We start from the raw sequence: 23230 nt of genomic DNA, 5'->3' as shown, positions 1-23230 counted from the left end.
GAATGGTTTCTAGTCCTGTTTTTTTTTGTTTCTCTCAGGGATAAATGTTCTTTTATTCTTAGCTAAAAACCATAACATGCCTTTCCTCCCAGAAAATACCCAAAATAGATAATGTTGAAACAAAAAGTGCTACCTACAGTAGCATAATTTTCAACAAGGAATAAGTTATTTCTCCCACCCCATGAAGGTTAAACGCAAATAAGTTATTTGGTTTTACCGTCTTTCTCCCAGGATAGAGACAGATAACTGCCTGACTTGGAATCAATTCAGAATGTGAGTGAAGATACAGCAGAACCCAACAGCTCCAAGCACAATCTCTCTTCAGTCTTACATTTTTATGTATCTGTTAGCCATTAAGTCATTAAATAGAATACTTATCATTGAAAGTCTTATAAATACTGTTATTCCAATTTTATTAAAAAATCACCTAATCCTAACCCAACCTCACTTTTCCTGAGAAATAAAAGCACACTCATAAACTTCTGAGGTTCTGAGGCTTAACCAGGCTCTGAGAGCTCTGAGAGTGGACTGTAGATTTGAGACACAGGCTTTTAGAAAATGATATAACAAATAAACTTGCTCACTGTAGCAAGATTGTACTTGTTACAGTGTATTATGGTACATTTATGCTGTGTTCCTGCAGTGTGATGATGTTATAAAACAGAGAGATCCATGCTTTACAATTAAGCTCTGCAGAATAAGCATTCCTTTTAAAAGTGTCCTCTGGTAGAAACACATAAAAAATGTGGCAAAGCCAGAGAGTAATGGCAAGAAAATAAAAATATATCCATAGTAGAAATGTGTGAAACCTATGCGAAATATAGTCATGAAGTCTGACACATTTTACTTCAGTTAATAAATGTTAAGAAGTTCTAACATTAAAATGAGAGATGGGTGTTATTCTCTTGCTCAGCTAACGATATGGAAAGTCCTGCCATCTCTCTACGGCTGACTAACGTTGAGTCAGCGGTTTGCCGGTCAACTCTAATATACCCTGAGCTCCCTTTGGCATCTTTAATGGCCTGGCATGTCCTGAAATAAAAGGGCACACAGCACCCCTGGTGGTGAGAATGCTGACACACTGCCAAAGCAAATCAATCCATCCCAAAGCAAAACTAGAAAGCAAGAAACACATGGCAAACTACTCCTATCTCTGTTTATCAAAGCACAATTCCCTTCTTAAACATACCAGCTCACATTGATGGTTGTGGTTGTATTATTAATCATTTAGGTCATGTTTTCATTTACTTGTTTACCATTCAAGTTCTGTTAATTAAATGTTTTGTGCATTGATATTAATTAAAATATTGATAAATAGGGCCATTAAATTTAGAAAAAACAAGGTGCAATAGAATTGTCCTGAAACTACTGAAATATTAATTAAACTTGCATAAATTAGGCTGAATGTGATAGATGAAGCACTAAATGTCTTGGGGAGAGCAGGCTTTACCTTTTCAGTCATTTACTCTGAAGCTTAATGCTTTTTGCCATTTTCTAACACTAGTTCTCTCCAACAGTGAATGCTGTGTCTTGATTAGTAGCCATAAAGAACTAGGAATAAAAAATAGCAAATCATAATTATTTTATATTTCATATTTATTTAAAAATTTCTTCAATATTGGCACTAGAAATATTGATAATTTTCCATTCCCTTATTTGGGGAATGGCTGTTGAACAATAGTGAAGAAAAGCAATTGTCTTAACATCTTAAGATACTAGACACAGACTAGTGTCTATTATAGTAAACACAGTGAACTACTCAATTCCCTTACAATTTTAAAGAAAAACACATTTATTTTATGATACAGCTGCAAAACTGGAACAGGGTATTGCAGACAATGACATCTTAGCAAATGCCATGAAAGATAATGGTGGAAGCACAAATTTAAAAAGATGAAGATGGGGCTGATTGTGTGATATTGAAGTTTACTTGGTGATTAATCTGTCCAATCACAGTGAGGTTCTGTTGTCTCAGCAATCTGCAGCTCAAAGCCACTGATCCGAGGTTGGGGGGGGGGGGATTTGGGGAGGGGAATTAATTGGAAATTTCCAGTTTCATTTTTCTAATTTATTATAATGGATTGTTTCATTTTTCATAATTGATTGGAGCAGGTGACTTCATTTGTCAAATACATGGATTTAATGGACACTGTAATGAAAGTGTAACAAGTATGAAGATGTTCCATTAATGTAACAGCAGCTTTACCAATTTCTGTTAATAGCAAACAGTTATAAAGCTGTCTGCCTCTGATTGATTGTGAAAACTTGGTGATGGAGTGAAGAGTACTTTCCTCAGGCAGCAAATTAGAACAATTTGACATACTTTATCTAACCAAGGAACATTCTCCTTCATAACATAACCTCCCCACAAATTACAGAATGTCTTTCATTTGTATTCATTTGGCTGTACTGCACTAATAGGAAAGACGCATGCAGTGAGTGCTTAAAGCTTGTGGACCTCTAAGAACACAGCAAAGGTAAATTGGAAATAACGATCCTGCTGTCATCCTATGGGACTGAACGCTCTACAGCGGCGATCTGTGCAGTGGAAGTTAGTTTAACAAATGTAGGCTTCAGGTAAAAAGACAAGTTCCCCTCTGCACTTCAGAAGGTTGTATCAGGATCACCCAGTACTTGTTCTAAAGTTCACTTTCCAACCAGACATAAATCTGAGGTTCTTAATTGAGTGCAGAAAAAAATAATATTGTTCTTAGGAATTTTGATTATACATAGCATTGTCCATCCATCCATTTTCTAACTGCTTTACCGAATACAGGGTCACAGGGGAGCCAGAGCCTATCCCAGCAAGCAACAAGCTCAAGTCAGAGTACACCCTGGATGGGACACCATTCCGTCATAGGGCAGACACATTGGCACACACACTCACACTTGGGATGATTTTCCCAGAAGCTAATTAACCTTTCAGTATATCAGCACCTCAATATAGCTGGGCAGTTTGTTCCAGACCCCCAAAACCTTTTGCATGGAGAAGTGCTCTTCTTATTCATAAATGCACAGCCTCTTCCTTCCTTTCAGCCTGAGCAAACAGGTCCTGGTTACACTATTTGTCCAAAGGGAGATCTCTGCATTGATAGTCAATATCTTTCAAGATTTTAAATAATGTGCTTCTTCGAAGTACGGTTGTCGACTCTTTTGTTAAACATTGAAAGAGATTTGTTTTGTTTTTTTAACATGTCAATATACAGTAAGACATTCCTTTTAAACCATGAATTAAGTTTTTGCCTTTCTTTGCACTGATTTCAGGGCAGCAATTGTCTTTTTTGTAAAATGGTGACAAAAACATTGTACACAGTATTCATAATAAGTTTTTACCAAGCCATGGTATAATTTCAGGAAAGCTTTCCTTTGACTGGAATTCAAACAAATTAATCTAAAACATATTTGAAACATGAAATATGAATGACAGGTAGGTAAAAGGATTTCATTCACACTTTAGCAACTCGACACAAAAATTAAGTTTGTATAAATTTTCTGAAAGGAACTCCTTCAGATTTAACATCTTTAAAAAAACAGAAGATGAATCACTGAATTTTGCGGTGTACTTTCCTTTTTTTTCTATTTAAGTTTTCGGAACTTCTTAATCAGCACCATCTGTTTTTTCGTTTCTGCTCAGCTGAAGTGGAAGTTATACAGGACTCAGACAAATACACATTGCTGGAAACATGTTTACAGTGTTGTCAGTCAGCACCTTTCAGTCGAGCTTCAGCTGCTATTGCACCTCATTTGAGAGGTTCAGCTGATTCTTTTGCTCACTTAGTAATCCTCCAGGTGCAAGGTATATATCTTATAAACTATAGGTAGATAGAGTCCTAAAAGAAAAGATTTTGTTTGAAAACTTCTAATGTGTAAGTCCTAGGCATTAATTTCATTTCTAATATCTAAAGTCTGGACAGATTCAACTTGAATCAGACCATAAAAATGTCTTTCAAACGTTTTCAAAGACAAGAAGGAAAGACATATGTTAGATTTGGAAATGATGCCCTTTTTCATTTTGAAACCATAATTTCAGAATGAAATTAAGGATGCTCAGAAGATCTTTTAATAACAATTGTGAGTAAGATGTCGTTTGCACTGCATTTCCATGCTTACAGTGAGATGACACTGCAGCTATAAATAGGAGAAAACAGGCTACTAAACCTGAGTGTTTGGCAGCCATCCATCAGGAAATGGTTTCAGAAGAGAAAGTGCAGTAGTTATGAAATACCCTAATTATTCTGAGAATTATGCAGAGGGTTCTAAATGTTATTGGCTTCAAAACTACAAATAATCCATAGCCAATTTGCTTTTGTTGCTCCTGGCCATACTCCATTTAAAGGACGACTACAGCTCCATAGCACATCCCACACAGACCAAACCCACTACACCAGATGTCCAGTCCCTTAATGTAGGGGATTTAATAGGGGTGTGACATTACCAGACCTGGGATGGCAATGATGCTCTGCAGCTCTACAATTTCTCTTGAATAGCAAATAACTTTTCTGTAACCTCCATTTAGGAAGTTTTTACAACAGAAATGGTTGACCACTTCAGTTCCACCTGATACCAATCTACATCCCACCATCCCACCTACTGTATGAGCTTAGGGAACTCAACCAGCATATGCCATCTGGAGTCAGCAAATTCAGTCTGTGAACACCATTAAGTTGTCAACCCACACACCCCTCCACTACACCTAAATAAGTTATTTCTTAGGCCACTGCTCCACTTGGTCTAGAGAAGCACAGCAGAGAGGCTTTAAACCAAGAAAATCCCATGCCTGTATAACACAAAATCCCTGGCAGCAGAGAAAGGTACTGGCATGACTGTACAACAACTGGTGGAGTTCTAGGGCGTTTTTAGTTCAGCCCATTTTCCCTGCAATTTTCTGCAGCAGCTACGAGCCCCATGCCATGGCACAAACATAGGCCTGGCCAGGCATGAGCCAAAGCAATTTTGATAACAGAAGCAGGAATGAGCTGTTTAAATGTAAATCAGAAGCAGAGGCTTAGTATGTTTTCCATGTTGAATATTGCTTTGGATCCTTGACAGCACTGAAAGCTGCTGGGTCTCCCTGGCATTTTTTTCTGCAGACTGAACCCGGATATATGGTAGAGGTCAGCTCTGTGCTTTCTTCTGATCCACCTTTTTCTAGTTCCTAATGGTTCAGGCTTTGAATAAACTTTAGATATGCTACTAGTACATTACTTAACAACCTCACCTAACTGGGTTTAGTGGGCCTGTGTAATATTTTCTTAACTGCAAATGTCTGGTTTCACCTTGTTCAACAGAGCTCCTCACCGTGGCATCAGGAGACTTGGCATTTAACGTAGGTGACACGAGGGGTCCAGCAAAATTTTACATTTGATTAACTGTTTACAAGGTGTGAATTGTAGGACATGGAGAGAGAGCTAGAGAGAGAGAGGAAGAGAGTGACTGGGCTACTGAGAGAGAGCAAGCACGTTCAGAGCCTAATGAGCTTCTTTAGTGGCGGTGCCGGAGCGGTTGCAGTGCTGTGATGCTGGTTCCCAGAATGCTCTGAAATCCATCAGGTTGTCAGTTTCACTGGGGCTTGCTGGAGTGTAAATTAATCCGGAGAGCACTGGCTCGAGTCTCTAATTCTCCCACATTGTTAGGTGGGAATATGCTTCCTGTTACTGAAATATTTTTACAGTGCCCACGGGAAAGGTGGCAACTGAGTAAGTGGGTTCTTTTCCTCTTGCAGTCTAAATTCAGGTCCTGGAATAATAAAAGGGCTCATGTAGGCTATGCACTTTCACAATGGAGGGGCACGGTAGCTCCGATAAGGTACCTTTATGTGTAGGCTGCACTGTCTAACCGTATAAAGTCTAAAAATTAATCTTATAGCCAATGCAAGTGACACTCATTACAATAAACATTAAGAGACAATAAATGTGTTTAAAATTTCAGACTAGGATTTCATGACAACCATAGCTACTGTTGTCAGTGGCACTTATATACTTTAGTTAAAAACATTTGTTCTGTAGTATACTAACAGGCAGGTAAAAGTGTCAAATTGCTGGACATTTTTGCCACACCTGAGGACAATAAAATACACTAATTATATTCCCTGTAAAATACATAATCATATTTTATATAATGCCTATATTCAAAGTCTTAAGTAGAGGTTAATTCCATGTTGAAATGTAGAAACAAGGAAAACAACACAACATTTCAGTTGTTGAGGATTCTTTGCATGGAAAGGAGAGACAAACGGTACAGAGAAATAAAACATAGAACCATAGAAAGATCAGGTGAGAGTAGGCACTGCGGGTGAAATCTAGGAGAAAAGTCTAGGAGAAGTGTGAAAAGATAAAATTAATTAGCTAATTACTTAGAGCTGATGGAAAGTTCCTAGGCTTTGTGGCTTCTGATGTCTTTTTGGACAAAGAGTTCTGGAAACCCTGGAGACCATAATCAGTATTTCTGACCTTTCCTGATTTTCAACTGCTTTTAGATTTCCTCAGCTAAAGAGACCAATTACAAATATAATGAATTAACAGAACTGTTATTACATATCATATTTCTTTCTACAAAACAGTTCAAGAGCAATAAATAATGGCGCTATTTTACAAAACCAGATTTTGGAAAGAATCAAGACTTACATCCAACAACCTCAATTCTAGAAATGTTCCCAGAATTCTTCATCAGTCAGGTGGGTGAGCAGTCATAAAGGTTTTTATGCTTTTACCAAATTGCATTGAACCACCTCTTATATGCATAGGGCTGGTTTTCATGAGTAACAGCTGGAAGTGTTTCATATGCAAATGTGTATATTTTCAAGTGTAAAAATTAGAAGCTTTAAAGGCTAATGAGTACTGTACCATAATACCTCAAACATTAATATTTACCTTTATTGTATTTAGAGACTTAATTTAGAATGGCTAGAAAAAGGAAAAATGTCCTAAGTTACAAATGTTGTCATCAAGACACAACATAGAAACATCTCTCTCTCTATATATATACAACACATACAATTTTCTTGCATCAAAAAGAGAGTATCAGAAGTTCTTATTTTCATTTTCTACTTGAGGAGAGGAATCACATGTTAATATTACTACAGATGGTTCTAATGATCACTAATAAGTGGTTGTAGTTAATAGCTTCAGAGTTTTGTGATGTTCACAGTATGTATTTCACTGTAAAATTACACTTAAAGTTTTCATAGACAAACAGCTACAAGAAAAATACAGAAATCTTTCACGATGATCTACTGTATACCTGGGGATTTATGATGGAGGCAGTACAGCAACACTGGTTATAGTTTGTGATATGGTGTATTAAAGTGAAACAAGTCAGTAAATTATTTGCTCACATCCATGCAGAGATCTTCGTATCACCCCAATATCACACCTCATATCAGCTGCAGTAGGTTATCTTCCCCGTCTTTACCAGGCTTATTCCAGGGAGCCCATTTGACTCAATGGCAAAAGTAAAAACAATTTTCTGCAGTTTTGTGGATGATTTGCAACCCCTGACACATTTTCAATACAGTATATTCTAGTCTCTCTTTTAATCCTGTGTACACATGACACACCTCAGCCTCCAAGAGCTCCAAATGTGGCACATAGCTTATGTAATATGGTGTTCTCATTAAAAAAGTTCAAACTCTTATGTGGATTGATTTGAATATGAAATGCTGCTGCAAGAGCATTGCTCTTCTAGAAAGCTGTTATAGTATACATAAATATAGTACTGATAGTGGCAAGGGGAGCATTTGTTGTGCATTTGATAAATAAACTTTAAATTAATTGATTGATTACAGAACATAATGTCACCCTCCTAGAACATGAATAGTGCTAGATTCTCCTGCAGCAGGAGGCCTGCCAGTAGGAGGCACAGTAAAATTCTCTTCTGTCTGTGGAGTGTGGCACTATTTGGCTCTAACACCAGAGTTGCCAGCAAGCAGTCATGATCCAGTCCCGATAAGGGTTGAGATTTACACTTTGCACAATTCATGCCTGGAATATACAAATGCCTGGGGTATACTGCATATACAAAAACTATTCAGAAATCTAACCACAGTTCCAATACTTTTGTTTTATTTTGTAGGTTTTAGTTATGATATAATTTTATCATTTGTAATTAAGTTTCTAATGGCAATATTTAAGGAATGTGTTAAATGGGTCTATTATTATTAATGTTAATTAAGGTTAATGTCTGTCACCAAGAATAGAGCAAGACACAGACTGGCAGAGGTGTTGCACATGGATCAAAGATCCTCCATTCTTTCTTTAAAGCAACTCCCAGGCTAGTAACATTATCTTTTAGCACTTGTTTTTCATATATCTATGCAGGTGCTCAAATAAGTTAAGAAAGCTATATACAGTAGATGCCCAGTGCCTGTCATTGTAACGAGGCTGTGCAGAACGTTTTAAATAACTCTTGCATTGTGGAGATGATGACCATTATTGTCTCAAAGTTAAATAGTTAAAGGAATACATTGATATTTTCCACTGTATGCACATAGGGTACCACACAATTTTCAAAATAGGTTTCCACCTTTAATGAAATCATAATGAAACAGGTTAATTATGATTTCATAATGAACAATTTGGGGTGAAAATACCTCCTCTATTTCTGTGGTGTGTTGGGCTATATACAGTGTGTGTATTTTAAGGTTACCTTCAAAGTGAAACTCTAGAACAGATGGGGACCTTTCTTCTTCACACTTTGGCAGGTTTCTCACATTTCTGGTGTTAAGTAGCATTTGCCACTAAAAACATTTGCAAAAGTAGGAAATAGAAAGAAACCCTGATCTAAGAAAAAAAAATATCCATCTTTTGATGCAGGAGATCCTTTGTTGGTTAGTTTTGGAATTTAGCTTTTTTTTCCCTCCTCTCTTTTTGCTGTTCATTTGAGCTGCGTCTGGCCTTGTGGCCCAGAGCATCGTGGCTCTCTGGACCAGAAGAAAAGCAAGTGACCCGATACTGCAGGAGCCCCTGTCGACAGCCTTTCTCTGCTCTGACTAATAGGAAAGCTCCAAGGGGAATCCAAGCACTAAATGCACGAGAGCATGGAGGTAGAAAGAGAGATGCAGTGATAAACAGAAAGTTTACAAATGAGAAGAGGTAATCATTATTAGTTTCTTACATCTGTCAGTCACTCTGTGAATCTTTTGTTGACTGTGCCTTGCTTAAATGAGCAGATGAAAGCATTATAGAATTATTTCCATACCCGTGACAGGAAGTTTGGCCTAGTGTTTTTGGAATGTCTGTCCTGCCTAACAAAATATAGCAGATGTTAATGTTTTTCTATGTGCATCTCAAACTAAAAAAGGTGATTTCCAGCTGTGTCACCACTTAGCCAGGGGTTTCTCTTTCAAATCCAATGGATCTCAAGTCAAGTACGTTCTTATGGCTTCAGTTATTTTAAATGCAAATGCATTAAAATGCTTGTCAGTGTCTCCCATATTTCTATGAAAAGAAAACTAAGGGTGGCCATCAAAATCATTGTTGATCATTAATCATTATCTCCATTATTGAGTTTTCTCACACACTGGATGTTTTTTGCAAATACATCCCAGAAGCATCATCAATAATTTGATATGAGGGGATTAAGTTACTTGGAATTCTTCCTATTTGCAGGCTGGTTTTATTTTTTTTCTATTTTCCTCATAGCCGACTTTGTAATCTTGTACAGTATTACACTGCTTCTCCACATGGAGGGATCAGATGGAAACTTCCATATCACCTGATGTCTAGTAGTAACAAAACAGTCATAAAAATGCATTTTCAGAAATAATCCCCTGAAAGCAAGAAGAGAAAGTTTGCTTGCTGTTAAAACATGAATAAATACATCTCATCATGACTGTCAGCAGAAGAAGCTTTTAGCTCCATTGCAGTTTTTTTAATGTTGTTTATCATATATTTGTTTACAGTCACTAAGAATTAGGAGAAGAAATTCCACAAAAAGAAAAGTTTAATTTAAAACAGAATTTTCCTCTCGCAAATGTGCATCTGCAGCAGCATATAAAATGGAACAGAAAATGATGAGGTGTATGATGAGTTCTTTGGTCCTTCAGGGTTTTAATGAAGGTTATCACAAGTCTTTTAGGTTGTAGGCTCTGTCAAAGAAATAGGCTTGTTTTAATTAAAGGTTGCAAATACCCTGGTGATGGAAACCAGGCCTAGATTAATGAGAGAAAATTTGTATGTAGTGTATATCAGAAGACCTGGGAGATTTGTCTGCATCGGGAACTTTAGAATGTTATGCAGTATCTACAATAAGGCAGTGTTATCAGTCAGGACCAAGGGCTTGTATTACCAATCCTATAATGTGGAATAGAAAATGTCCAAAATTACCCTGAAAAACAGAATGAATATACAGTAGGTTATTTTACTGCAGAAATTAGTATATATAGTTTTTAAAATATATTTAGCACATTTGTTCTTAAGCATTATTGCCTTGTGTGCTGCACATACACAGAATGTACCATTTCCTTCCAGAGGAGATAAATACTTTCTAATGACCCTAATCTAGTAAGGCTAACTGAGACATCTTGGCACATACTGCAAGATCCATTAATCAGTGTGGATTGATAAATATTTGTGGGACTCACAGGTAACTGAGGGCTGTGCCTACCTCAGGAAAGCCCTTAACCAGAGCTCTAAATCACTTGGCAAGTGAGTGAAACAAACAGGATTCAGTGCAAAGTCTGCACCCCTGTTGTTTTAAATCACAAACCCCTGCTTGCTCCAGTAATTAGCATCTTGCTAATACCGACTAAACTGCAATTAATCTGCTTCTGGAAGAAGTCAGGGGAAACAGAGACCATGTTTAGTGTATATAAAATTACACTTATTTAGTAAGTTTGTTCCAATGAGGTTTGCTCATTAGCAGGACTGTTATTTTCACCCTAAAAGAAATTCACCTCAGGTTTGCGAAAAACAAATACAAGAATTCATATGCACGAGGAAACAAAACAAATCTCAAAGTACATTAAATGTTGTCATTTATTATTGTTATTATGTATTTATGAAAATAAATGCTTTTTTCTTTTAGAGATGAAATATAAGGCTGCATGAGATTATTCTGTGTTCCCTATGGCTGTACAAAATGACTTAGCTTTTTTGAAAAAGCTTATTTGGAATGCTACGTGTGCATTAAGGCGAGGAAAATGCTGACATTAAGAGATAGTATCACCAATAAAGATATTGATTCATAGAGTAGAAAATATCATAAGCTGCAGCTCTTTTTCATGCACTGAAGGAGTGCATCTGGAACATGCATGTTCTTGACAGCAAAAAAGGCTTTCAAACAGAAATGTTCTGAGAACATATTCCATATAACCCACTGAGTTTGATCCGTTAAACATACAACCTAACAACAAATATCAAAGTATATATAGCAGCCTTCAATTACTCCAACATTTCTGATAGAAGGATACTATAAGTAGAAAAATATCTCAGGGCTAGAATCAGATCAGTACTTCTGTTTGACCTCTTTGAGTCTTCATAACATTCTGTACTCAGTGGTGGAATGATCTTGGGATGCTTTTCATGAGCAATTTATTAACAGTGATCATCATCAGTCAAGATCTTACAGAATGCCTTCAAGCTATCATTATTTGATTTACACTCATCAGCCAAAATTTTAGGAACCCCCTGTCAAATGAATGGCAGGCAATCTACTGCTAGCTTGGAACACATGAGACGTCACTTTCACTGGTTTGAATTATCCCTAGATCCCAGTCCTATGGAAAAATTGTGGAACCTGTGGGGAGTGCAGTTTAGGCGTACACACATCAAAATCATAAATCCTCAGATGAACTTGGTCTTTCAGAAGACACCCTGTCAAACATGTTCTAGCAACTCGCAGATTCTAATCACTATAGTATTTTGCAGGGGCCATGTTCAGTGTGGAGGATGCGTTGGAGTAAGGGCGATGGATTAAGAGCGATGCGTTGCGTTTGCAACCACAGCTATTCTGGCTTATTACTGACAAGCCGCAGCTGTGGGGGCACTTTAAGATGAACACTGAACACTGCCTCCACACTGAACACGCCCCCCTGCGTAATGCCACATCACTGGCAACTTAATTGCTCAGATTTTAGCCACTTAGTGTAAAAGATCTTAAGATCACTTTATAAAACTTAAATAACTTTCACTAACATTTCTCCATTTTTGTGTACATTTTCACAATCTGAAGCTAAGTTCTGGTTGTTGGAGAATTGTGTTAATGAGTTTAGCAGGTTGAGATCACTTGAGCTATGCTGCTAAAGGCTGATTCATATTGTGTCACTTACTCTCAACTGTCTATGACTCAAGGACATTTTAGTGAGAAAATACAAAAAAAGATAAGGAGCTGAATCAAATGAGAATGCTGGACTTCTTTGAAATGTATGAGGAAACATGAACCAAAGAACATAAATAAGATCTAAGGGGAGGTGCTTTTGAAACTGAAGGTGTCTGAAACACGCTGCCCGGCCATGTTGTTGTGGCTAGATGAGATCCTAAGGGCAATTAGCTGCTAGCAACCAAACAAGCTAGATGGGTTGAATGGCCTCCTCTTGTTTACAAATTTTCTATTCTGTGTTATGAGGTAATACCAAGTCCAAGGATTTGTTTTTCAAACAACTCCCTCTTTATTTTCAAAAGAAATGAGGAAATCCTAATCATCCTGAGTAAAAGCTTCATCCCTAAAACATCCTCAAAGTAAGCATCAGTAAATGTATTTAACCTTACAATCATAAACTTTGTCTAATTGCTGGATCCAAAATTCGAAGAGCCTGCATTTCAAAACAGCACAGAAACACACCTCAGAGGATTCCTTCATATGTTAGGCTGTTCAGAATATGTTTTCAAATATACGCCATATGACAGCATATATATACTTTTTTGACAATTTCTGACTTGATTTGCCTTTGAATGCTCAGAACCCACACCCACTCCTTCCCTTTATTTTTCCTTCCCTGCATTTTAAAATCATTTCTTACAAAAGACATGACATTAGCCACCACTATTTGACAGCAGAATAACATAAACATGCTTTATAATTACAGAGTCAAGGCGCATAAACAGATGTATAACATGCATACGACGGGCAGCTGCCTTAAATTCCATATTTAACCAAGCCTGTAAGCTATTGGTACCCTTTGTTGACAAGCACATGTTAATATGATACATTTTATTAATCTATTAATTAAATATTTTTATTGTAAAAACGAACAGGACAGTACCTGATTTTACCAGAAGAAAAATTTTATTACTAAGATTGTAAACCCTTTAAATGCTTAAGTGAAGGGTAAATTAACTGTTATATCTTTAGTTCTGAATATATATTGCCTTAATTTTGCATAGGAGACAATAGGAAGAAGTGTGTCTGCAGTTCATCTCTTACTTCCCATTGCAAGTTGAACAGCTGCACAAGAACATGACTCACACATAGGATTACATGTCACACAGCAAAGTGCTGGAGCAAAAAACATAAATATGCAATTGTTACAGGCTCAATGTATGCATAAATGTAGAAGACATTTCCATTTGTTTTTGACAATAATGGCTACCCTAGAAGCCTCAGTCTGCTGACCTATTTTCAGCGCCCCAGATTTTTTGATGCCACTCTTTCTTCTGATTCCCTATATCAAAGATAATAGTGATTTATGACTGGAAACAAAAGATCCAGCAGAGACCTAATAACTTTACAATGGTTTGCAGGATCTCAGTCTCACACGAGGGACATTTCAGAGAGGAGAGGAGTGAAACATCTCCTGCCACAGCCAAGAAAAACAACAATACAAAAGAGCTCTCCAATGACAGAGTGCATCAGTTCAAGTCCTCTCCACTCTGTCTATTCCCGTGTCACTGCCACTGGTATTAAGAAAGTCTTTAATTTAGGAAGCTGATAAACTAGGGTAAAAATTGTGCTCGGTGCATACTTTTCTTCCAGACCTAACCTGACCTTTCTTGTTGAGCTTTCCATACAGAGCTCAAGCATTGCTTTCGAAATGTGCATTTGGAATTTTATTCTGCTTCATGTCATTTTAATATTAAAAGCAGGCTGGTTTGCTATAAAAATGTTATTGCTAGTTACTTCAGATCCCATGGCTTCTCAGTCTTAATTAATTTTTTGTGCCATGTTTCTTCTTGTATAGTCCTACGTCATTACAATCCCCAAATCTGCTGGTTAATCCCTCTGTTTAATTTTCCAAGGACTTGATTCCTTTTTTCCAGTTTCTAATCTTCTTTTCAAGTCTCAATGCCTCATTTCTAGGCCCTGTATTGCTTTTATTGTCCCCCTCTCCCGTCAACCCCCATACAACAGCCAGCACTAACAGAACACACAGATTGTCACAGTGCCTCAACAGGCAGTCTGTCTCAGTGGCTTAAAATGAAATTGTATGGCACATGCAAATGGCCCTTCTGTAATGGGTAATGTGAGGCAAACTGACAAATAAAGCCACAGTCAATGAGATTTATAAAGCAGTCGCACACAGGATATGGTAGTATGGATATGGATATGCACTCATTGGCTATCAATTCATCGGAAAGAAAAAAAATCTGAACAATATGCATGAGTAAGTTTCCCATGAATTGATAATTACAAACTGCAGGAATGTTAAATGTGCTGCACAAAACACCAAGGCAGTTCATTATAAGACTCCTGGATACAAAACAATTCATTATTCCCCTGCTAGTTTTTAATCATCTGTGAAATGTTTGTGGAGCACACACACATAAAACGTGGAACATTTTGAAAGGGAATATTTCCATTGAATGCAGTGCTGTAAATCCATTGTTTGCTTTATCACTTTGTGTCATTCACAGCTTTGTCGACATTAATATTTCTGCTAGCACCACACTAGCAGCATACTTCCAGGGTACACTTACAGTCTGATCAGAATTAAAAGACTTTCTTTAAAAAGATTAGCTGATGTGCAGATATCTGCTAGGAAGTTTAAAGCTCTTTTTGTTTTTCTGACAAGCTAATACTTGGCTGGTCTATGTTCAGTTAAGAAGTGATGATCATTAATATGATATAAAAGAACAAGCAAAGTTTAATTCTATACTGAAAAATAGAAAGAAGGCTTCTTCTTCAGGTGTCAATCCCAACAGCTGAAATGTTGTGTTTCTCCTTTCTGTTTCTCAGTGTGGAACTAACCTTTACTTGTTCTTTCACAGAAAAAATAACAAAATGATGTCACCCATTGGAACCAGGGCTGATGAGTACAGGGCTTTCTGAGCTGGTTGGTTCTTGTTAGATCATTTTGGCATTATTTCTGTGCAAGAAAAATAGGTGCAGTTTCAATTGACTGAATTCCAGGGTCATTCACTGAGTCTGTGCTTCTAAATCTTGGTCCTGCTTACCCCCGTCTTCATCTGAATTACAAACTGATGCTTTTTCCAGCTATGTGTCTGTGAGCATTTTAATTATCTTGCCTTGCAGTCCCACAAGGCCTCCTTTCCCCTGATATTCACTGGCACTTTCACATCCCTTTTCTCTATAAGGAGTGACTAAAGTAAGATCATGTGGTAAATAAAATAGAAGGTTAAAAATAACATGAAACAGAGCCATCAGAATGTGGTGGGTTAAACTATTGAAGATGGCGCCTAGAAAGAAAAGCAGAACAGCCTGTGGGGTCCTGCCATGAGTCACATTCTTTGTCCCACTTGACCAGGAGCAAGCGGCTCTTACATCATGTCCTCCTCTTTCCCTTCAGGCACCAATTTGAAGACCACAGCATTAAACTCTAACCCCCCCCCCACCAAGTTCTGGGAACCAACACTCAGCAGTCTAGCACCCAGAAATTCAAACTGAAAGCTTTTTCACTGCTTCAACTTCATGAGAAGTGTAAAAACAACTAGTGAGTAGAAAAATTTGAGTTTTTAAGTACCTCTGTAAAACACAGATAGCAGAATTCAAGCCGTTCTTCCACGCATCTCAGAGACAAAGTGTCTCTTATGGGCCTGTCTCAATTCGTCTGCTATTATGGTCACTGGAAGAGTGTGCTACCATCCTTGGGTACAATTAAAGAAATGGCAGTGCTAAGGGGCATTAATGAGACAGGACAGGGAGCAAGGCAGGAGTTACTTGGATGACTTGACCACCTCAATACTCTATCGCACAATGGAATGTCGCTTGTTAATTGTTTTGTAAGATATAAATGTGTTCACAGTGGTTTGGAAGTCACTGAGTAGAAATAAAGCTCTGGGCATAATACTAATACTTCCTAACTTTAGCTTCTTCTCTCTCATTATGCTACAAGCTCCTCACGATTAAATAAAAAAAAATAGCTTCACGACAAGAAGAAAGTGACATGACCTTTGATCTACCTATGAGGAGGGGCCTAGTGCTTCACTTCAAGGGTATTAACACAAAGTTCCAGACAGGAGGATCTGAGGAACTGAAACAGTACAGCATCTAATAAGTCTCCACAGGTCTGCACTTTCTGTAGTATTTCAAAGGGAATTTACACAGCACTCTACAATCCTTAATTGCTGCCTTTCTCGCCTTTACATTTTTAACCACAGATATATATTTTTTAAAACAAGGCCCACATGACTGCATGTCCTATATCTGAAAGTAATTTTCAATTCTTATTAAAACCAATCTGAAAGGAAAGTCCTCAATGGGGGAATATGACCTGATACAGTCAAGGAATGCAGCAGACAAAAGAAACAAACCCACTGTCAGAAATTCAAGACTTGTATCCGGTACTTTACAAATAGCCATCACTAAAGGTGTGACATGTAGCACTTCTTTTTAGTTACCCTGAAGATGGAGGCCTGAAGCACTTGGGACTTTTTCATTATTGTACTTTGGGTTTCCCAAATCCAGGGCTACATCCTAAAGCTCAAAATGACTGAGTGCTATGTGGTAATAAAGTGAGCAGAGGAGCGGAGCCATTCCTTCTACATCTGAGTCTCAAAGTCCCCAAATCCTACACTATTTCAGAACATGGAGTGTGTATGTGACCGTGTCTCCCGCATATTACAGGGAAGGAACAGCATAAGAGGATGAAAAGAAAAGAAAGCATTTCTTTACCTTTTGTTGTGACAAAAAAACACATCTTTTAAATGAATGCCTAGCAGGGACGGTTGTTATTTTTATACCTCAAAGCACCAGGACTTCAAGATAAATCATCGACCCTGTCAGGATAAAAGCCTACTGTATTACTTTAGTTTACATTTCAATGGCATCATTTAGTGCTTTTATTAGGGTTTGTTTCCCACCAGTATTGTAATTGCTGCAGAATCTCACGGCAATTACATAATGCTGATATTTTTTCATTATGAGAAAAGAAGCCGAGAAGTTTAAATTATTATTCAATGATAGTTGCTGCTGTTGTGCTATGCCTATCATAAAACATCACAAGGCAAACACTTACCTACTGTATAAGGATAATTGCACAAGCTAAAACACCGAACTGTTCTCGCTGGTTTCAAAATGCTGCATTTCTGAAGTAATCTAGCATGATGACAGTTTGAATTGTGTTTAAGAATCTGCGTCATTGCTAAAAGAAAACATACTGTAATCTTAGATTAGTTAATTTTTTGCAGTTAATCACCAATCACCAGACCCTGCATTACTATAATTCTATTTGCCAATCACATTTCTTCAAGTCCTCAACTTGTGTGGGTTTCTGTGTGTGGTATCACCTCAGTATGAGACAAGCCTACTCAATCTGCAACCAATCCAATCCACACCACTGCAGTAGTCTGAGGCAACCAATTCCTGCTAATTATGAAATAATTAAGGAGCTAAAGGTAGCAAACTGGTGACCCTTATAAATGATTAATTGCATCAGTTGGATATCTGTCTTTTCCAAATCGGTAAATTAATTTATAAAATAATGGCTACTTTACTGCTAACAACAGTGTTAGGCACAGACAAAGTGAGATTTGCACCCTTATTCTGTACCAAAGTGAAATGCTGATTTGCAGAATCAGGCAAGAATTACAAGGATAAGCTAAAACAGTTATTTCCCATTATTCAGACAAAGGCAGTATAGTGTGCACAGTCCTATGATAATGTGTGCTTGCAGAGGATATGTTTGTATTACATTGTTTTTTTTAATTAAAGACACTGCACTGGAAGCAATGCTTACATATAAGCCACAATAGTCAGGTGACAATGGCTCACTTGAATAATGATATCAAGTTCGCATAGGAAAGAGGTATGACACAACCCATAGCCCAAGGGCAAGTATCCTCATTTATTTATGCTTCACAGGGTAAAGAGGGAGGTAATGCTTCTTTGTAGCTGTTTTTGGAAATTGCTTTCTCTGCCAAGCAATAAACATTAGAAATTTCAGCCCCCTATACAAAGGTTATTTTTGTTCTCAACAGACAACACTGACATAAAGCAGACAGATTAAGAAAACGTTGGACACCATTAATATATGCTGTATATAATTTTAAAGAAAATGTCTTTGATCAAACTCCTTGAACATACAGTGCATCAGTTTTAAAAAGAGTAACTGCTTTACTCTGTCATTGCCAGATGGAGAATCTGCATACAGCAGCAGCATTTTCTCTTACCATTCAAAGTTTTGAACAACAGAGATGAAGGATAAAAATGCCATAGACTGATCAGTCAGATGCTATTGCATTAATATTAAAAAACATGTAAAAATGAAAAAAAAAAACTGTTGACACTAAGCTTACAACAATGTGAAGTTGATCTCATTCCTTCTCTGGAAAGAATATAAGACTTGCCTTCTCTCTCGTAAGTAATTGTTTCCCAGGGGACTGACTTTCTCAATTTTTGGTGTACAGAGCAAAAATAAATCACGGTGTATCCCCATGATACAGATATTTCTGAGCAGGCAATTTAATAATGCATTTAAGATGAAAAAAAATAAACACAGTCATGTAGTATCAATAACTAAACAATTAACATCGGTGGCGGTCATTTTGAACACATTCTTGGTGATAAGTTTCAATTAACTACTTCTCCAAAACCCTCACATGTTGTTTCCATAGGAGCAGGCAGATCGCAGCACTTATCACTAGATAGGCTGTGCTTTTAGATCACAGACCACATTTCCTACTTTAGAAAATGTAACATCTGCCAATAAATTATTTCCATCCATCCATTTTCTTACCACTTAACAGACAGATTAATTATTAATTAAATTAATAAAAATAATCAAATGTGATTATTTGCTTATTTGTGTTATATGCATTGCTGTATGAAAAATATTCTGGATAACATTTTGCCAATTTAATGTTGATTTTGCTTCAATTAAATATTTCTTTACATTACCATTCAGAAATAAGTTGGAAAACAAAATTAAGGTACTTAATGGAATTTATGTGTGTTGAATTCACTCCCTTTATCATCATGGTCTGTACATTCTTTTAAAATATCTACGCCCTAGAATGAATATTTTATTTTAATTATTAGACATACAGTAAACAGACCAACAGAAAATGGATAAATGTCACCCTTAGTACTGTACAGTTTAAAGACAAAATAGTAATCATATTAAAAATGCACACACAAATAAAATTGAACCATGTATTTTGTAAATATTTCTTACAACAGCTTTTTAAATATCTTTGCATCCACATTCATTTCACTCTGTGTTTGACAATAATCTGATTTTATTTAATGGGGCTCCTTGTCATTGTGGATCCATCTTTTAAGCACTTTCCATGACCCAGGTTGAAGGAAAGCTGGTAAATATCACTACATGAGCTGCAAATAACATATAAGGAAAAGCAACATGATAAATAAAGTTTGAACGCACTTGAAGTTTACAGATTTACAAGAAGCTACAGATACCTACAAGCCAAACTCAACAAAATGCTAAAAAGTCTTCTCAGTGCTGTTGCTTTTGTTCTGCTATATGACTATGTTTATTTAATTTGAATTGTAAACATTTATCTTGGTTTTATGAAAACATCAATATATCTGCTTGTGGGGTTCAGCTTCCTTTAGATTTTTTGGTTAAAGAGGACACATTGGAAATAGATTAGATTGAGATAAAGCCACATACCAGAGGGGACCTTGTTCTCTAATCGCACAGTATTTTCGGTGAAGATCAAAGACATTTCAGTGTTTTCTGCATAGAAGCTTTGCTTGAAAAATGAGTGTTTGACAAATAGATTGGAGTTCAGACATAAAGTGAACAACAAAAACATTTTATTAACTGAGCTTGAGATCTCTTGGGCATTTAGGGAAGGTTTTTGTCTTATTCTGGTTTTTCTTGTAATGCAAATCCTTGTTACTTGTCTTGTAGATTGTACGATTGTATTATGCTACAGAAATACAGTCAATTTAGACATTTAGTCCTGCAAAACTTTTTTTGTGATTGGGGAACGTCTTTTATATTGACAGCATTTTGTCTAGCATTCTTAGCCACTGATCATTATTGCTGTTAAAGAAACTTTTCATTTATTATACTCTGTACTGAAGACAATAGGCATTTTTTAAAGACGAATTAACCATTATTCCCATTGTGCTTTCCCTTCATCTCACAGTAGTATGAATATTGATTATTTTATGCTTTCAAGTTTGTAGAGGGATGAAAGAAAAATAAAGGCTCCATAAGACTCAGTGGAATAACTTGTCTTCAATAGTGAGAAAAGCAACATTTAAAGGATCCGTGATAATGTATGGGATTTTTATTGGCCCAATTAAAAAAAAAATGAATGTTTATTCTGGTCGTGAGGGTTGACAGAATTACAAAACAGCTTCAAGATTTTGAAAACCAAATAACTTTGTAACTGGTAAAGCATGCAACACAATTTGTTGATACATCAACAAGTACATTTAAGACACTAGAATATATCACCTAAGCATAAAAAGTATAGGAAAAAATAAAAACAGCCAAAAATAATAATTATTTTTAGCAATCTCAATGTCAGATTATATTCTGCCCCTCCATATCCTCTGCAGCAACCTCAGATACTAGTACTGTACATACTGTATAATTCTCTGTGTTTCAAATCACAGCACCATTGTGACAAGTGCAGTACTGCACCCACTGGGATTCACCCCCCAGACATCGGCAAACACCAAATAAACAACCTGTCCAGGTTCCAATGTGATTATGTGACTTAAGTACCCTGTTACATACGACCTTGGGAGTCTGTTGCAGACTGCTGTGTTTTCTAAGCCTGGTTGTGGTTCATCAGATTTTCTCTAAAGAAGGAAATCTTCAGCCCTGGTACTAGAGAGTCCCTGTCCAGTAGACCTGTTTCTATATTGTACATTGGAAACACTTGTAAGTTCACACGTTTAATCACTTAAACAACTATTTTTTTCCATTAAGAAAGGGCTGAAGAGTATTCATGTTTGTGTTTCAAAAGACTTCTAAATTGTTTAATTCAAAATATTTAATTGGTTGTAATTGAAATGTTCCACAGCTTCAGAAATTAATGATTTCACGGTTGCATATAAAACCTGCAGAACAGGACTCTTTAGAACCCATCTTCCAGAGCATAAGTGTTCCTCTTGTAGCATGGTGACAAAACTGAATACAATATTCTCAGTGAAATGAAATATACTGTATCTAGGCCAATTTATAAGTATAACAGTGCTCCTGCTGATGAAAGCTTTTGTGTCTGTAAAGAACCTCATCCATACATCAGAGCTGTTAGCTCAGATCCAGTGAAACTGAAACTGCAGTGGTGTCCTCACCTCCTTTTTGTTTGTTTGCAGAAGCCTCATGCCAAGGACTCTGGACAGCCAGATCACCATGGAGAAAACTCCCAGTTATTTTGTAACCAGGGAGGCTCCCAGACGCATCTTCAATATGTCTAGGGACACCAAGCTAATAGTGGTGGTGCGTAACCCTGTGACCAGGGCCATCTCGGACTACACCCAAACCCTGTCAAAAAAACCCGACATTCCCAGCTTCGAGGCCCTGGCCTTCAAGAACAGAAGCCTGGGGCTGGTGGACACCTCTTGGAATGCCATCCGCATCGGAATGTATGCGTTCCATCTGGAGAACTGGCTGCAGTACTTCCCCCTCTCGCAGATCCACTTTGTGAGCGGGGAGAGGCTCATCACCGACCCTGCCGGAGAGCTGGGGAGAGTGCAGGACTTCCTTGGCCTCAAGCGGATCGTGACCGACAAGCACTTCTATTTCAACAAGACGAAAGGGTTCCCCTGCCTCAAAAAGCCGGAGAGCAGCAGCTTACCCCGCTGTCTGGGCAAGTCAAAGGGAAGAACGCATGTCCAGATAGACCAAGAAGTCATCGAGCAGCTCAGAGACTTTTATAGACCATATAATATCAAATTTTACGAAATGGTAGGACACAACTTTAGGTGGGACTAGATTCATGTGGTTTGGAAGCTTACTCGTATGCACCATGCAGAAGAAAGATAAAGCAAAGTCTTCCTTAAGTATTGGCTGTCTTGGTCGGACCTCTACTCTGCCTGCATGAGTGTAAGCCAATTGATGGCTTGTAAGTTAAGCAACGGTTCAGATATGCATTATAAGTCTTCTGGTGCAACCAGTTTTTGAATTAAACAGTCCAGATATTTGCTAGAAGATTAAATGGGCTAACAAGCTGTGGTTTTAATGTAATTGATTGGTCTAAGTTCATCTTACAATCAAGGATATTCCAGTACTGCAAGGTAAAGTACATTCTCCTGCTGAAGAGCGACATACCCTTCACATCATAAGACACATTTTTTTCATGGTTTCCGAGATATAACTATTAATAAATTGACAAAGATTGGAATTTTGACCTCTGGATCCTTCCATCGTCAAGAGGAAGTTATTACAGCTGCTTATTAATCAGTACAGAATTTTGTTGTTTACCATGAACCTCTGCTGTTGTATCACAATTTGTGCACTGTAACATTCGTTATTCAGGCAACTAGACTGCAAATCAAAGGCCTTTCACATTTTTGACCAATCCCCAAAAACAAAAACTAGAATTGGCACTGTAAGTTAAAGTGCTTTGAAAAAAGTACCTTTATTTCCGAAGAGGTAAATAATTAAATAATATAGCCATGAAAATGGTGATGTATGCTTGAAAACCTGTCTCAGATTTTATTGTATTGTAACAATATTTTGTCCTGTGAATAAAGCACAGATTTATGCCATGATAAACTAATGATATTTGTTTTTTTCATAATGGGAAAGAATTTCTAAGCTTGATGACTGAAAACTTTACTAGCTTCTCCTCAAAATGTTTTTTTTTAATGGAAGAGATGAATTCTAAAAACATGATTAATTAATCATGGCCTATGTGGTACACCAGGACATAATAAAATGTGAAGAGCAACTCAGTAATTATGATTTTATTGT

General features: G+C 37.1%; 1 protein-coding gene across 1 annotated transcript in view; it reads left to right on the top strand.

Annotated features, from left to right (window-relative positions):
• hs3st2 (heparan sulfate (glucosamine) 3-O-sulfotransferase 2) overlaps positions 1–23026 on the top strand; it is a 47287-nt gene extending 24261 nt beyond the window's left edge. Inside the window, exon 2 of the mRNA XM_006637068.3 lies at positions 21631–23026. Within this exon, the coding sequence (XP_006637131.1) occupies positions 21631–22249 (619 nt within the window). The 3' untranslated portion in view covers positions 22250–23026. The remainder of the gene's footprint in view (positions 1–21630) is intronic.
• The last annotated feature ends 204 nt before the right edge of the window (positions 23027–23230 follow it).

Source organism: Lepisosteus oculatus, chromosome 19 (genome assembly GCF_040954835.1).
Source record: "Lepisosteus oculatus isolate fLepOcu1 chromosome 19, fLepOcu1.hap2, whole genome shotgun sequence".
In the NCBI taxonomy this organism is placed as follows: domain Eukaryota; kingdom Metazoa; phylum Chordata; class Actinopteri; order Semionotiformes; family Lepisosteidae; genus Lepisosteus; species Lepisosteus oculatus.
Note: the sequence above shows the minus strand (reverse complement) of the source record. Positions and strands in the feature narration are given on the sequence as shown.